Source organism: Felis catus, chromosome F2 (assembly GCF_018350175.1).
Source record: "Felis catus isolate Fca126 chromosome F2, F.catus_Fca126_mat1.0, whole genome shotgun sequence".
In the NCBI taxonomy this organism is placed as follows: domain Eukaryota; kingdom Metazoa; phylum Chordata; class Mammalia; order Carnivora; family Felidae; genus Felis; species Felis catus.
The window spans coordinates 44,746,946-44,762,050 of record NC_058385.1 but is presented as its reverse complement, the minus strand read 5'-3'; the positions used below and the strand labels follow the sequence as shown (position 1 = coordinate 44,762,050).

Sequence of the window (15,105 nt, the reverse complement as noted above, 5' to 3'; positions counted from 1 at the left end):
TATCAAAATTAAAAACGTGTGCATCAAAGGAACCATCGAGAAAGTAAAAAGGCAACCTACAAAATGGGGAGAAATACTTGGAAATCATGTATCTGCTAAGGGGTTAATATCTAGAATATACAATGATCTCCTGCAACTCAACAACAAAAAACAACCTATATCAAAAGTGGGCAAAGGACTTAAATAGACATTTCTCTAGAGAAGATATATGAATGGTCAGTAAGCACATGAAAAGATGCTCAGCATCATTAGGGAAATGCAAATCAAACTACAATGAGATACCACATATCCACTAGGATGGCTGTTATCAAAAAAACTAGAAAATAACAAGTCTTGGTGAGAATGTGGAGAAAATGGAACTTTGTGCACTGTTGGTGAAAATGTAAAATGGTGTAGCAACTGGGAGCAACAATTTGGTGGTTTCTCAAAAATTAAAAAAGAATTACCATATGATATAGAATTGCACTTCTAGGTTTATACCCAAAATAATTGAGAGCAGGGACTCAAATAGATACTTGTACACCAGTGTTCATTGCAGCATTATTTATAATAACCAAAAGGTGTAAATAGCCTAATGTTCATCAACAAATGAATGGATAAACAAATGTGGTGTGTGTGTATATATATAAATGGAATATCATTCAGTCTTGAAAAGGAATGAAATTCTGACACATGCTACGACATGGATGAACCTTGAAAACATGCCAAGTGAAATAAGCCAGACACAAAAGGCCATATATTGTTTGATTCTATTATATGAGGTACCTAGAATAGACAAATTCATAGTAACAGAGAGGAGAAGAGAGGTTACTAGAGACTGGGAAAAGGGGAGAATGAGGAGTTATTTTTTCATGGGCACAGGGTTTCTGTTTGGGATAATGAAAAAGTTCTGCAAATGAATATTAGTGATGATTGCATAATACTGTGAATGTACTTAATGCCTCAGAAATACGCACTGAAAGTTATTAACATGTTAAATTTTATGTGTATTTATCACAATTTTAACAAGAAAAAAGCTAATGGCCTTTGTACGAAGTTTTGTAAACATGACTGTTAGAATAGTGCCAACATGTTCTGTCTTTAATGTGCTGTCTCATATTTTTTTGGTCACTGTATTCTTTGTTTTGCATGTGTTGGTAATTTACCTATCTTAATCCTTATTTTAAAAATAGATAGGGGCGCCTGGGTGAGTCAGTCGGTTGAGCGTCTGACTTCGGCTCAGGTCTTGATCTCGAGGTCTGTGAGTTCAGCCCCGCATCGGGCTCTGTGCTGACAGCTCAGGGCCTGGAGCCTGCTTCAGATTCTGTGTCTCCCTCTCTCTCTGCCCCTCCCCCGCTCATGCTCTGTCTCTCTGTCAAAAATAAGTAAACATTTGTAAAAATTTTTAAAAAAATAGCTAGCAGCCTTCTATTTCATCCAATAGAAATTCTGTTGCTTGAGCTTTAATTACCTAAAACTTTAGATTATTTTGGATAACTTGGGCTCTTATGATAACATTTGTATGTATGTCTGTATATTAAAATTAGCTATATTAGTATTTTCATTATTGAAAGCGATATTGATATTATATTAAGTATATCAAGTTAATTATATTACTATAATGTATTATAAATTAATATTATTAAATATATCAGATATATTAATATTACATTAAATTAACATTATATTAAATTATTTTGAAATATAGTAATAACATTAAGAGGGAGATGGGCAAAATGGGTGAAAGGGAGTGGGAGCTACAGGTTTTCAGTTATGGAGTAAATAAGTCATGGAGATGAAAGGTGTGGCATAGAGAATATAGCCAACGGTAGGGTGATAGTGCTGTGTGGCGACAGACAGCAGCTACACTTGTGGTGAGCATAGCATAATAGATAGAGATGTTAGATCGCTATGTTGTGCACTTGAAACTAATGTAACATTGTGTATCAACTATACTTCAATTAAAAAAGTATCATATGCTTGTCATATTGTGAAGAATTAAGAAATCTGGCCGTTTTAGAAAAGTCTTCCTTCACTGCAGTATTTTGCTTGCAGGATGAAGATGAGCTGGACTCCCACACCATGGTGAAGACTAGTTCAGAAAGTGTGGGCACGATGAAGGCCACGAGCACGATGAGTGAAGGGGCCCAGACCATGATTGAACATAACAGCACCATGTTAGAATCTGACCTGGGGACCATGGTTATAAACAGTGAAGACGAAGAAGAAGAAGATGGGACTATGAAAAGTATGTGGCTTTTTCCCAATGAATATTAATTTTCTATCTTCTATAGAAGTACACTTCCTATTGAAACTAGGATATATTTTGTCTTTTTATAGCCAGTTGTGGAAAATTTTGTTTCCGGGCATTATTTAGCGGTAAGGAGAGTATGGCATAAGTAAATTTTAAAAAATTTAATATGGCAGAAAGCAGCACATCTTTAACTTAGGGTTATGGAACTTTTTCTGTTAAAAGATACTAACCCATAGCTTAATTTAATTTGTAAAGTATTTTAGAGATAAAAACATAGCGTTCCTGGGGCACCTCAGTGGCTCGGTCGGTTGAGCCTCTGACTTCAGCTCAGGTCATGATCTCGTGGCTCGTGAGTTCAAGCCCCGCATCAGGCTTTGTGCTGACAGCTCAGAGCCTGGAGCCTGTTTTGGATTCTGTGCCTCCGTTTGTCTCTGCCCCTTCCCTGCTCATGCTCTGTTTCTGTCTCTCTCTCTCTCTCAGAAATAAATAAACATTAAAAAAAAAAAAAAAGGATAACGTTCCTAACATTTACCTCCTCAGTAAAAGAGTGAACATAAAATTCTGTTCCAATAAATACAACATAATATTATTTCATGTTTTCTAAATTATCAGTTAAGCCACAGATGACAGAGGATGCAAGGTAAGAGAAGAAACAAGGTCTTGGTTGGGAAAAGAAGAAGCATTGGAAAGAAGGATCAAGAGACGGGCTTACTCATGCCGAAAATTCAGTTCAGTGCATATTTACTGCTGCTTGTCATGTGTGAGGCACAGTGCCAGGCATGCTGCAGGGGCTAAAATGACGATTAAGACATTCTCTCTGATCTCCATTGCTTACAGAGTGATGAAGACAGAGATACTTTTGCAGACTAGCATTTCTTTTTGTACCTTTTAAGATTGCAGTTAACAAGGTAGGACATTGTGATTTCACAGTTGTAGGCAAAAGCAGATTAGTTATCTCTTGATACCTACTGACCCTCCTCTTCCCCCTCCTACCCTGGTCATGTGTGGTCAATGTCAAAATCTAAGCACTAGGCTGTTTTCCACTGCACAGCACTGCTTCTGAATGGCACAAAAGCAGTAATACATGATTTCTTGCATTATGGAGCCTAGAAAGTTATAAATATTCAAGTGATTTGCTACTATTGTAACGTGGAAATAGGCAGCAGTTTTCTCTGTGACATGTCTGTTTTCTTTTTGCGTACCCCTTTCTTTTTGCTACTCCCCCTGTGAGGCTGCTTGGTGAGTCTTACCTCATGGCTTCAAGCCATTTGTTCACTGCTCTTGCTTTCTTCACATTTCCTGGTACGTATAGCACATTATGGTTGTATTCTTTGAAAGGGAGGGTCATGAAGCACAAAATGCAAGCAGATTGCCACATAGTTAATCCTGGGTGGGAATTGGGAAAGGGATATGAATTTTTTTTTAATCTCCCACAACTGGTGAGTCTCCTGAGCCTTTGCCCTGGAAAGCAGCCTAAAAATTGTATTCGTAGCTAGGCTTCTGACTGCAGGAGGCCTTCCGCATCCATACCATGCTTACCCAACTGTGTCGGGTGGTCTTGTAGCCTCCAAAGTGGTAGGGTACAAGTTAAGTGCCTTGCAGATTAAAAAGACCCTATGATAAGACAGTTTACAACATATTACCCCTCAGCATGTAGCATCGCTTTTCCACAGCTGGTAAAATTTCTTTTAGTAAAACTGTATAATCCTTAGCAGACCAGTTAGGTGATCATTGAGTGCTTCGCTGCATCTTCTGGAGAGCTACTGAGCTCCCTACAAAACTACATAAACAACTTTTTCTGTGCAGTCACAGAGTTGAACATCAGTATATAAGCAGTGGTTATTAAAAATGAGTTTTTATAGCATCTAATTCATGTTGGATTATATTTCAAGGAAGGGCTCTGTGATGATGATTTATCAGATGGCATGCATTAAATTATCAGTGCAGATTTCCACATACTTCTTGTAGCGAGTTTTAGCTTTGACAGCCACAGAAACCACTCAGTATATATTTTATGTCCCAAGTATGATTTTGTTAGGCCATAGACATTTTACTGAAAGCTCATTTTTAAGTTGAGCAGATAGCAGCTTATATACTTGCAGTTGTTTATGTGCTTTAGCAAATCTTAAATCCCATGAGCCAACTTTCCATGTAATTTAAGTTTCTGCAATTTAGACATCATTCTAGAATGTGGGACTTACGTGTTCCCAAAAGTCTAATCAAGTGATGTTGGTGTAACCCGCAGGGTTTGTCATCCTGTAGTATAGCAATAAAGAATATAAAGAAGTTATTGAGGCAGAACTTACTTTTCCTGAAACCACATAATTAGTTTTGGGTTGTTGCTTTTTTTTTTTTAAATGATCTAAATCTTCTTTAAAACGTCTTAGATTAATTGGTTTGAGCTCTCAGGTTATGTCATGTCAAAGCCCCATTTGCTAATGTGTCTTCAGCATTTTTGTTCCCCAAACACATTATAGCAATATATTATTTTTAATTTTCTAAGATGTCTAGAATGTTATATTGTGTGCTGAAGATCCTGATTTCCATAATCTTTCCTGTTGGAGTTTCAAATGAGTTGCCATATTCTTGTCAGCTTAAATTATGTTTGCATATTCTTTTATACCTTTATTCATGAAGCTAGAATTTATGGATTTGTTTTCCTTACTTCTGAAAGATGTGGTGGTATGACTATAGGAAGCAAAATTATTAAAAAATCTCTTGAAAGTAAGTAGAGAATAGTGACAAAAAATATTTAAAATTTGATCTGTTTTTAAATGGGCATGGGGCACCTGGGTGGCTCAGTTGGTTAAGTGTTAGACTTTCAGCTCAGGTCATGATCTCATGGTTCATGGGTTCAAGCCCCACGTCAGACTCTGCGTTGACAGTGCAGAGCCTGCTTGGGATTCCCCCTCTCCCTCTCTCTGCCCCTCCTCCTACTGACTCTCTGTCTGTCTCAAAATAAATACATAAACTTTAAAAAAATAATAAAATAGGCATAAGGGCATGTTCCCAGAAGAACTCTCCAAACCCGTTTTCAGTGATGATGGCATTCCTCTCACCCTCCCTCTCCCATCACTCCCACTCACATCTCCCTGGGGCCTCCTCATAACCCATAGGATGTCCAGGCTTCAGCTTGGTAACCAAGGTCTTTCACAATCTGGCACCAGCCAGTATTTATCCCTGGATCTCTCCTTCTTCATATATTGTACTTTATCCAGTCGGACTTATGAATGTTTGACAGTAGGTGCAAAGCAGGTTGGTTGTCATTAAGGGAATAAACATTTGGGACTTTCCAACTGAAGTAGTAGATTAGGACCAGGTCAAGAATCTGTTGTCATCAAATTTATGAGATACTAGAGATTATATCTTTGGGAGTGATTCTGGGAGAGTGATTGTTTCAGGAAAGAGAAAGACTGGGGTCTTTTACCATGTTCAGCTTAGATCTATACAGCTCAGTTTCTGTGGTGGAACTTTCTGGTCTCACAGAGCTGGGGCTGGATTGGTAGCTCTAATTGCCCAGAGAGGAAACTGTCTCTGTAGGTATCTGAGGAAGAGCCACATTTTCCAGTCAGTTTAGAGATTATGTCTTATAGCTTTAGCTACTTGCTTATTCATATCCTTAACTTTTTTGCCCTATTCTCTTTCTCTTCTGCCCCTCCTGACAAAATGTGACTGTGGATCAGTGTCTTTGTCCGTATTCTGGACATCTTCACCATGGCTGCTGAGTGCTGATGGAAGCAATCTCAGATCTATGTAGATGGATCACCAGTTCAGGGCCTTCAGAACTTTCCTGGAGCCTGTGTTTCTCTGCCTCAGCTCTTTCTCCTGCAAAGTGGCTATTTTAGACCTTCACTAAGTCTTTTCCTGCCACCTCTCCTCTCAGTTTCAACGGGTGACCTTGCTTTCTGCTTCATAGAAAAGAAAAATTAAACGTTATCATTTGAGAATATAGAAGGACTATACAGATGTTTTTAAGTATAGACTTTGGAATAAGATAGAAAATTTAGAGTCGTCCTTAACTTCTCTCTCTTTCTCACCCCTCCCTGAATTAACATCATTGTCAGTTTGGCCTTCCAGCAGCTTGGGAAACTGGAGCCCTGCTTCCTGCACGGTGAGGGAGGCCTGGGCTTCCCGGGACTGCACATGTTGAGCCAGTGAGCAGGGAGCCAGTCCTTTTCCTTCCCAGGGCAAACTCTTGCTCCCACCCTCCCCTCCTTCCTCTAAGACCTCGCTCCATTTCTAGTTATTCAGTAAGATAGCCAGAGGGGGTGCTGTGGGGAATAATGACCCCCAAAATGAACAGGGTAGCACAGACATAAATATGAACAATTTGAATGGCAAGATGAGGAGATGGGAAGGGATCGCTCAGCTGATCTGAGGATCTGCAAGTAGAGGTATGATCGATAATGTGTGTTGAGATAACTTTCAAGTGAGAGAACTATGTTCCACTGTTCGTGAAATTTGATGTCTCTTTGAGAAAAATGCAAAATGCATGAAAGCGTCACAAGAGACATCAAAGAGTAAATTTAAATTTTATTGTAATTTTTTATTTTCAGAAAAGAGAAAAAAGGCTGGATTTCTCAAATTGTAGCTGTCATGAGTGGAGGGTCTGGCATAGGCCATCGTTGTGCTCAGGACTTTGCATACATGATCTTACTGACCCCTCACAAGGACCCTGTAGAGTAGCATCATTACTACCATTTGCCCCTGAGGAAACTGAGACTTGGGAATGTGAAGTGACTTGTCCAAGGTCTTACAGCAAGTAAGCAGTGGAACCAATATACAGACCCTGGTTTGGCCCCCAGATCAACATCACTACTCAGGGGCTGGTGAGCTTGACATCCCTTTCGGGCAGGAGTGTAGAATATCTATAAATGCTTTAGGAAAGGAGACTGAGATTAGTACAACTTTGCATAGTTCGCTGGGAACGAATTATACCAAAATAATAGAATTTCCTTTTTTTGACAGCATGGCTAAGCTTATATAGGTCAGAGGAAATTATGGGTTTGGATATTGTGTTTTAGGATGTTGGAAAAGTATTTGACAAGGTTTCTGATGCTATCCTGGTAGCCACTATGTAGTATGAACTCGCTGATGGTTCTGTTATGAGGGTTGAATGGTTACAGCTACATGGGCTTGTATCAGTCAGCATTTATTGGAGGAAACAGAAACTGCTCTGGGCATTTTAAACATAAAGAGATTTAAGTCAGAGATGTGACTATTAACAAAATCGGTGGAAACGTTGGAAAAGAGGGCTGTGTAGACTAGGCCTCCAGGAATGCCTCTACCTCACAGGAGTGGCCCTGGATGGAATATATGGCTGCTGCAGTCAGGAAGGCAGTGAATCCAGAGGCTGCCATTGGCCTCTGGAGTTCAGTGATACAGACTGAGCTCAAGCCCTGTTGCCCTTCAGGGATTAGAATGCTACCAGGGCTACTGCAACCTGTGAGGCTGTTGACTGGACGCTGGCATGCTGCTCTAAGAAACCCTTACCTCTTGAGTACTGTGCTTGTCAGAGGCTCATGGCTTCTGCCTCCCTTCTTTTCCAATCATGAAAAAGTGCACTTATCCAGGATAAGGTGCAGGGAGTTCTAGGAAATGCAGTGTTAAGCTTTCCCACCTGTACAATACGAAGGCTTACCAGAGGCAATGGCAGTGGTTGCTAAATTTTAAGTCAGCCGTAGTGTTCAGTCTTAAACTGTCAAGGAGAAGATTTCTCATTGTATGCTATAGGGCATAGGCCTCAGCACTGGCTGAGCTTAACATTTTTTACGGAAACTTGGATGAAGCTGTACAGTGAAAGTCTGTTGGAATTGCAAATGACGTGAAGTGGAGCAAAATATAAATAACATTCTAAGACGCGATTAGGATCTTAAGAGATCTCCACACACTGGAGCAGTGGGCTTGATTTACAAGATAAACCCTGCTCCTGGGTCCATGTAGCTAACCTCAGAAGTGTATATCATAGTAGGAGCCCCTCAGAGATACCGGTTCTGCAGGCCAGAGTAGGGCCTGGGCATCTCAATTTAAAAAATAAATCAAAAAATCAAAACAGTAAAACTGTACAGGTACTTCTGAGGTACAGCTAGGACTAATAACCACATTTTAGAGCAAGGAAATAAGCAGCTTCATTCTGCTCTCAATGCCTAGAACTTATCTGGAGTATATAGGAGGGGTGGAGACACAGTGGAGCATATTCAGTAGAGAGTGAGTGACCCAGATGGTAAAGTTAGTGGAGGCCATGTTGTATTAAGAATGGGTGGAGAAATTACCCATTTTCGTGTCTATCTTTTATATTATTTATATTAACCTTCATAACCTGTTTGTCAATGATGAAATGTTGGGTTAAGTTATTATAATTGAGTATGTATTTTATAAATGTTTTCTTTTCATATATTTATAATACATAGTGATTTTAAAAATATTTCACAGTTTTATTGTTTCATTTTGGACAGCACATTTATGTAATTTCACTTAATTGCTAAGAGAAAGCCAGTTAGGTTCTGCTTTAGATTTTTAGGAGTGTATCCTAGAAATAGATCCTAGATTGATTTTAAAAGGGTTTAGGAGAGATACCAAGAAGGGGACACTGACCCCTGTGTATTCCTGCTCCCTCACTCATCTGATGTCCTTGAACAAAATTGTAAATGAGAGACCATTTGCTCGGAGCAACAGCCTTCCTGGCCCCTTCTTTGCTAAATAACATCTTCTCTCGCAGCTCTGGTTCAGTTCCATTCCTTCTCACTTTCTCCCAAAACCTGTTTTAGGAAAACATCAGACATGTAGGTATAAAATGATTAATAATGTTTTATGTTCATGAGTCTTTTCCTCCAAAATTCCAGAGCTTTGAACCAAAGGAGTAAATCACTAAGGATGGAATTTGAGATGCCAAGAAACAATTAACCAGGGTAGGGGAGATCAGAGATCTTACCATTCTTTCGTGAAAAACTTTTGTATGCATCTTTAATTGGTAAGATTGATCTTGCCCGTGACATAGCAATAAAAGTGACAACAGTAAACTACCGCTCCCGCCTGCAGCTGGGTGCACATACCCGTAATGGTATGGGCAGTTAGCAGCCCTTGATTTCTCTTCACAGAAATACAAAATGTCCAGCAAATGTGTGGCTACAGTGGTTTTCAGTTACCTGGCGGTACTGAATATGGTCTGCTCTTCTGTGTGCTCTTGGTCCGTGGAATGTTCAATGATGTGTGACCCAGCTTGGGTCTGTTAGTGTAGATATTTTGGTCATAGGATACCTCTTTTACTAGCAAAAGCACAGACAAGCCTGTGAAATAGGAGTCTTCCTTGCACAAATGAAAATCTGTCTTTCTTGTAAAGGCCTCTGAAGGAAGATTTCCATAGACACACAGTGGCCATTACAATGCTCATTACTCAGACAGGAAATCATCCCTTTTATTTAACTAAAATCCTTGGGCTTCAATTTGTCTGTTTTCCTTTATTCTGCCCTCATTGGAGATGGAAAACAGCTGGTCACTATTTTCTGGGGAAGAACCCCTCTTGTGTACTTGGATGCTTATTAAATAGTGTCCTCAGACTTTTTCTGGCTGAACAATTTCAGTCCCTTTAACCTTTGTGCAGGTATCATTTTCTAAGCTTTTAATCTTTTTTATGAATAGCCTCTGGATCTTCTCCATGTTGTCTGGATCCTCCTTTGTTTTAAAATAGTCCGATGAAGTTAAGAAAAAGCTGATGTCAGTAGCTTCTGTACTAACATCCTGGCTTTTATGTATATTCACTGTATTCCTGGCAGCAAATTAAAGAACAGATTTCCAAGATCATTAATCAGGTGGAACACCCACATCTTAAAATATTTTTAGAAGATCAAATTAGGTAATATTCATAAATTCCTTTGATGTGAAAATATCTTAGGCTAAAGTTGTGATTAATTGTTATTTAATTCCCTACACTTAAGTGTCTTTGTCATCATCATGTTAAGAAATTAAAAATTAAACAAATTACATTTTGTTAAAGTATTTTTGAAATTCCTTTATATATTTAAATTCCCATGAAGACATTTCACCTGCTTAGAAGACATGTACAAATTAAGAAAGTTAATGACTGGCATATTTGCTAAAGGTATTATATTCACACAGTTTAGTTTCCTTGTACATGTTCTGGGGAATGTGTGAAGGAGAAGCAAAACAATTTTTTTTTCTTTAAACTTTCAAATGCACAAAGGGATTGAGTGGTGATTATTTTAGTCTTTATTGCTAAAGAATTCTTAGTTCCACAGCAGGTAGTTGAAGGAATTGGGGCCAAAATTGAGGACAAGGTAATTTGGAACATTAAATTTATTAATAAAATAAAAATATTTTTATATAAGCTAGGGTCACAATTCAGCTACAACTGGAGAAATTGATGTCAGTTTAATGTGATTGTTCTTTCTGTGTTTTAAAAAAAGTATTTGCCATAGCAACCGCAATCACATAAGACAGAGCTTACCACCGTGAGATTTTTCCACCTCACTCTTCTGTTGAAGGGCCTACTATTTCTTTTTTCCTCTTTTCAAAAATTAATTGTAGGTCAGAAACATCACCCTCTCTGTCCCATATTTCTGTGAGCATGCATCTCCTCGGAGGCCCCACTGCACGCCCTGGGCATGTGTTTGACGTTGTGTGGTTACACGTTCCTAGGCAATTACAGCTGCCCCCCTTCATAACTTTTAAAACAATCCTGACCTATTTTTGTCCTTAGAAATTTTAAAAAGTTGTTTTTAACATGTTCTTTATGTATAACCAAGATATATTCTAAGTGTTAATACGTTTAAAGTTAAATGTTTTCAATTAAACAATGGAAAATATTTGGAACTGCAAGCACATAATTTGAATTAAAAATTATGTGTCAGCAGATCTTGTTATAAAGTTATCTGAAAAGAAAAGTCTAATGGAATAGACTTCCGTCTTTTATTTAAGTTGATTTTTAGACTTTTGTTAACTCTCTGTGAGAATGTTTCTTTCTAATTTAGGAATGGGTTATTTTTCCAGATTTTTGAGTGTGGAGCCCAACAGGCATTTTACCATAGGTATTTAGGCCAGCCTGTAAAAGACACTTAATATGATGGTGTATCTAAAATGCAATGAAAATTAAACCACTATGAATAATAGCAGATTTCAAGTTTCAAACTGGGGTATTCCTACAGTAAAACTGAAGATTGCTGCTCTTACCTCTTCCTACATGCTCCACTTGGGAACAGGAATGTATCAGTTGGGGACTGAATTTGGCTCTGTGTACCAGAAAACCCAAATAATAGTGGTTTTAACAAAGTAGGATTAATTTCTTTTTTCATTTAACAAGAGATCGAGAAGCAGAGCATCCTGCATTGGTAGACTGATTTCATGCGGCCCTTAGTGATCCTTTCTGTGACACTATCTTTGAGGTATCAAAGATACCTTCTCTTGTCCTCCTGCTTACGGAGTAACTGCTAGCTCTTTGGCCATCAAGTCTGCATTCCAGGCAGGAAGAAAGAGCAAGAAGAAACTGGGGGTATTACCTACACCAAGAAAATTGAACTTTCCTAGAAGCCCTCATCTTTTGTGTCGTTGGCCAGAATTGTGTTACATGGCCATTCCTCTCCACAAGAGAGACACCTTGGCACCTCAAGGAAGGGAGGATCTATTGATATTAGGGTAGGCAAAATTTTCACTTTAAGACACTGGAACACTATTGCTAGCACATGTGACTTGGGATAGGAGCTCCTGATTAAGATTGGGTTAGGACCAGCACAGGATTGTTGGGATGTAAACCTAGATTCCCAGAAAGAAATTCCTTAGTCATTTTCTTTTTTCTTTTAGTCAGCTCCAGGGATTGGTCTGTCTTTTCCCTTTCTATTGCCACTACTTATTTCTGCTTTTACTCTTCTGAGTCATGGCAGACAAGAATACTGCTTGGCTTTATCCTTCTTCCTTACTCTCTACATCTCTAAAGGAAGTACCTCCCCAGCCCAAATTACTTTTTGTTGTGAAGGTTGTTATAAAAGACTAAAAGTTTTCCTCTACTTTATTCTCTGTATTGGAAAAGCAACTTTTTAAAAATTATTCTTTTATTGCAATCTTCCATCTTTTTTTTTTTTTTTTTTTTTTTGAGAGAGAGAGAGAGAGAGAGAGTGAGTGAGTGAGCGCACGCTCCCTGCTTGGAGCCCTATGCCAAGCTCAGTCTCACAACTGTGAGATCATGACCTGAGATCAAGAGGTGGACTCTTTAAGCAACTGAGCCACCCAGGCACCCCAGAAAAGCAACTTTTAAGATTTTATTTTTCTCCTCTCCTTTCCTGTGCATGTTGCTGCTGTTAAAATGTAGGCCATATTAGAATAACTGCTCTGTAAATATTAGTTTCCTATAAGAAAATATTAATCTTGTATTTACTGAGATACAAAGGTCTGAATTAAGAGTCACTAGTATATCACAAGACCCTGACAGTTTCAGTACAACACCAGGACATTGGTGAAGATTCTAGGATGAAGAATTTCATGTCTCCTAATTGAGAAGCAGACAAGGAAGACTAACTAGAGTCTCTGTGGTGAAGCCAGTATTGACTAGAGGGACAACTGCTAAGAGCAATGTGAGCCTGGCCTGGTGTGGGAAGCGGGAGGGGCATTGGTCAGGGAGTGCTGTTGGCTTCAGTGGATTAATGATGTCATAATATGTTTTTGTTTTGTTTTATTTTTCCAAAGCACCTAATATACAAAATTCATTTTTAAAAGAGTGCTGTTTAGAAATTTGCTGCAGTGAAAATCTGTGTTTGTCATGTTTGTCAAATGCAGTTAGTGATTGTGATCTTCATGATGTCTTACTTTTCCAGGAATGAGTTGCCAACGAAGCCACTGTTACTCTTTTGATTCTGATTTTACTATATAAATATTGATAACCCTTTCTCGTACCAAGTGCCAAATTTTTGAGATCTCTATGTGTGTAACCCATCTTAAGACTAGCTGGTTAAAATAAGAACTTACAAATAACTAATCCTATTACAAAATTACTCTTAAACAAGAAAAGAATATCAAGCAGAGAAAGTTTTCATTTGAGGGATTATCTTTCTCCCCTCCATCATTTGACTTACTCATTTTATAGAAAATTCATTGAGCAACACTTGTAATATTTTATTATTTATTCTCATAAAAAAGGAAGAGGCAGAGAAAAATTGAGGTTAAATTCCTGGATTTATTTTGTAATAAAAGGTTTCCATAGGAGCCAAATTTTAATTCTGGAGATAAAGATGTCTTGTAATAATGAGGCCCAGAACTACTAGGTATTTATCCAAGGGATACAGGTATGCTGTTTCAGAGGGGCACACGCACCCCAATGTTTATAGCAGCACTATCGACAATAGCCAAATTATGGGAAGAGTCCAAATGTCCAAAGATGGATGAATGAATAAAAAAGATGTGGTGTATATATATATATATATATATATATATATATACACAATGGAGTATTACTCAGCAGTCAAAAAGAATGAAGTTTTGCCATTTGCAACTACATGATGGAACTAGAGTATTATGCTAAGCAAAATTAGAGAAAGACAAATATCATGACTTCACTCATATGAGGACTTTAAGAGACAAAACAGATGAATGTAAGGGAAGGGAAGCAAAAATAATACAAAAACAGGGAGGGGAAAAAAACATAAGAGACTCTTAAATATGGAGAACAAACAGAGGGTTACTGGAGGGGTTGTGGGAGGAGAGATGCACTAAATGGATAAGGGACATTAAGGAATCTACTCCTGAAATCATTGTTGCACTGTATGCTAACTAACCTTGGGTGTAAATTAAATAATAATAATAATAATAATAATAATAGAAAAAGAAAAAAAAAGGAAAAAAATAATGAGCTCCAGAAGTGAATCAGGAGTTCTTAAAATCTGTTGAAAATGTTATTGGGATGTATGTCCCATCCAAATGTCAGTAATTTAACCTCATCAGATTAAACAATTGCTTTTTTTAACAATAGGAGATTTTAGAGAAGAAAATTGATAATAAAGTCTTTATATTACGTTTATTGATTATTGAGATATTGTACCTTTCCTCCTATATTTTGTTCATTTTTAACATACCAGTAAAGTCTGTTCTGACAGGGAATCTAAAGACAGCTTTGGCTGGTATCTTGATACATTGTCCCTGAGGAGTTCTTTTTTCATGGATTTTGTATGTGGGGTATGAGAGTGTTGTAAGTTCTGAAGGTTGACTATGAATATTGATATTTTATACCATCCTAATTTTGATGGAATGTCTAGTATCTTTTCAGGGGGTACCATTTGGGTCCCAGATGTCTTCTCACCCTTATTTTCAAGCCTTCCAAAGCCTGAGCAGTTCTAATTAGATGATGAGTCTTTAGATAAACAGTTTTTTCCCCTATTTTTCCACTAATACATGCATATTCTGAATATCAGATTCCTTCTGACTTCACTGGGACAGATCATTCTAAAAACTGTAGTAGTCACAATAATTTCTCAAATTTATTATTGCCAATTCACAGTTGCTAGTACTGAAATACTAGCAGCCTCTTACTAATTCAAAAGTAATGATGTTGAAATGCCACATACCATCTCATTAGCTCTTCCTCATGCCATTGATGTTGAACATCTGGGTGGATAATCAAAAACACTCCTTGATGATCATAGTTCTCTTGTTTGTGAAATTATTTGGGTTCCTGCATTAAGGAACTTATAGTTTAATGAAAAGATAAACTCAGAAACACATATAAAAGACATAATTCATAGACTGAAAATAAAAAATAAACATTACTTTTATTAATAATTATTCATGTTTGCTTACATTGTATCATAATGACTCACTTGATCAGGGATTAGGTACAACCATTAAAGCACCCGTAAGAAAATGAAAAAGGCCTC

The 15,105-nt window shown here is 37.8% G+C and overlaps 1 protein-coding gene across 2 annotated transcripts in view; it reads left to right on the top strand.

The window, feature by feature from the left end:
- STK3 (serine/threonine kinase 3) overlaps window positions 1-15,105 on the top strand; it is a 278,518-nt gene that overhangs the window by 192,581 nt on the left and 70,832 nt on the right. For both annotated transcript variants that reach the window (XM_011291410.4, XM_023248602.2), the window contains exon 9: window positions 2,035-2,227. In XM_011291410.4, coding sequence (XP_011289712.2) covers window positions 2,035-2,227 — 193 coding nt within the window. The remainder of the gene's footprint in view (window positions 1-2,034; window positions 2,228-15,105) is intronic.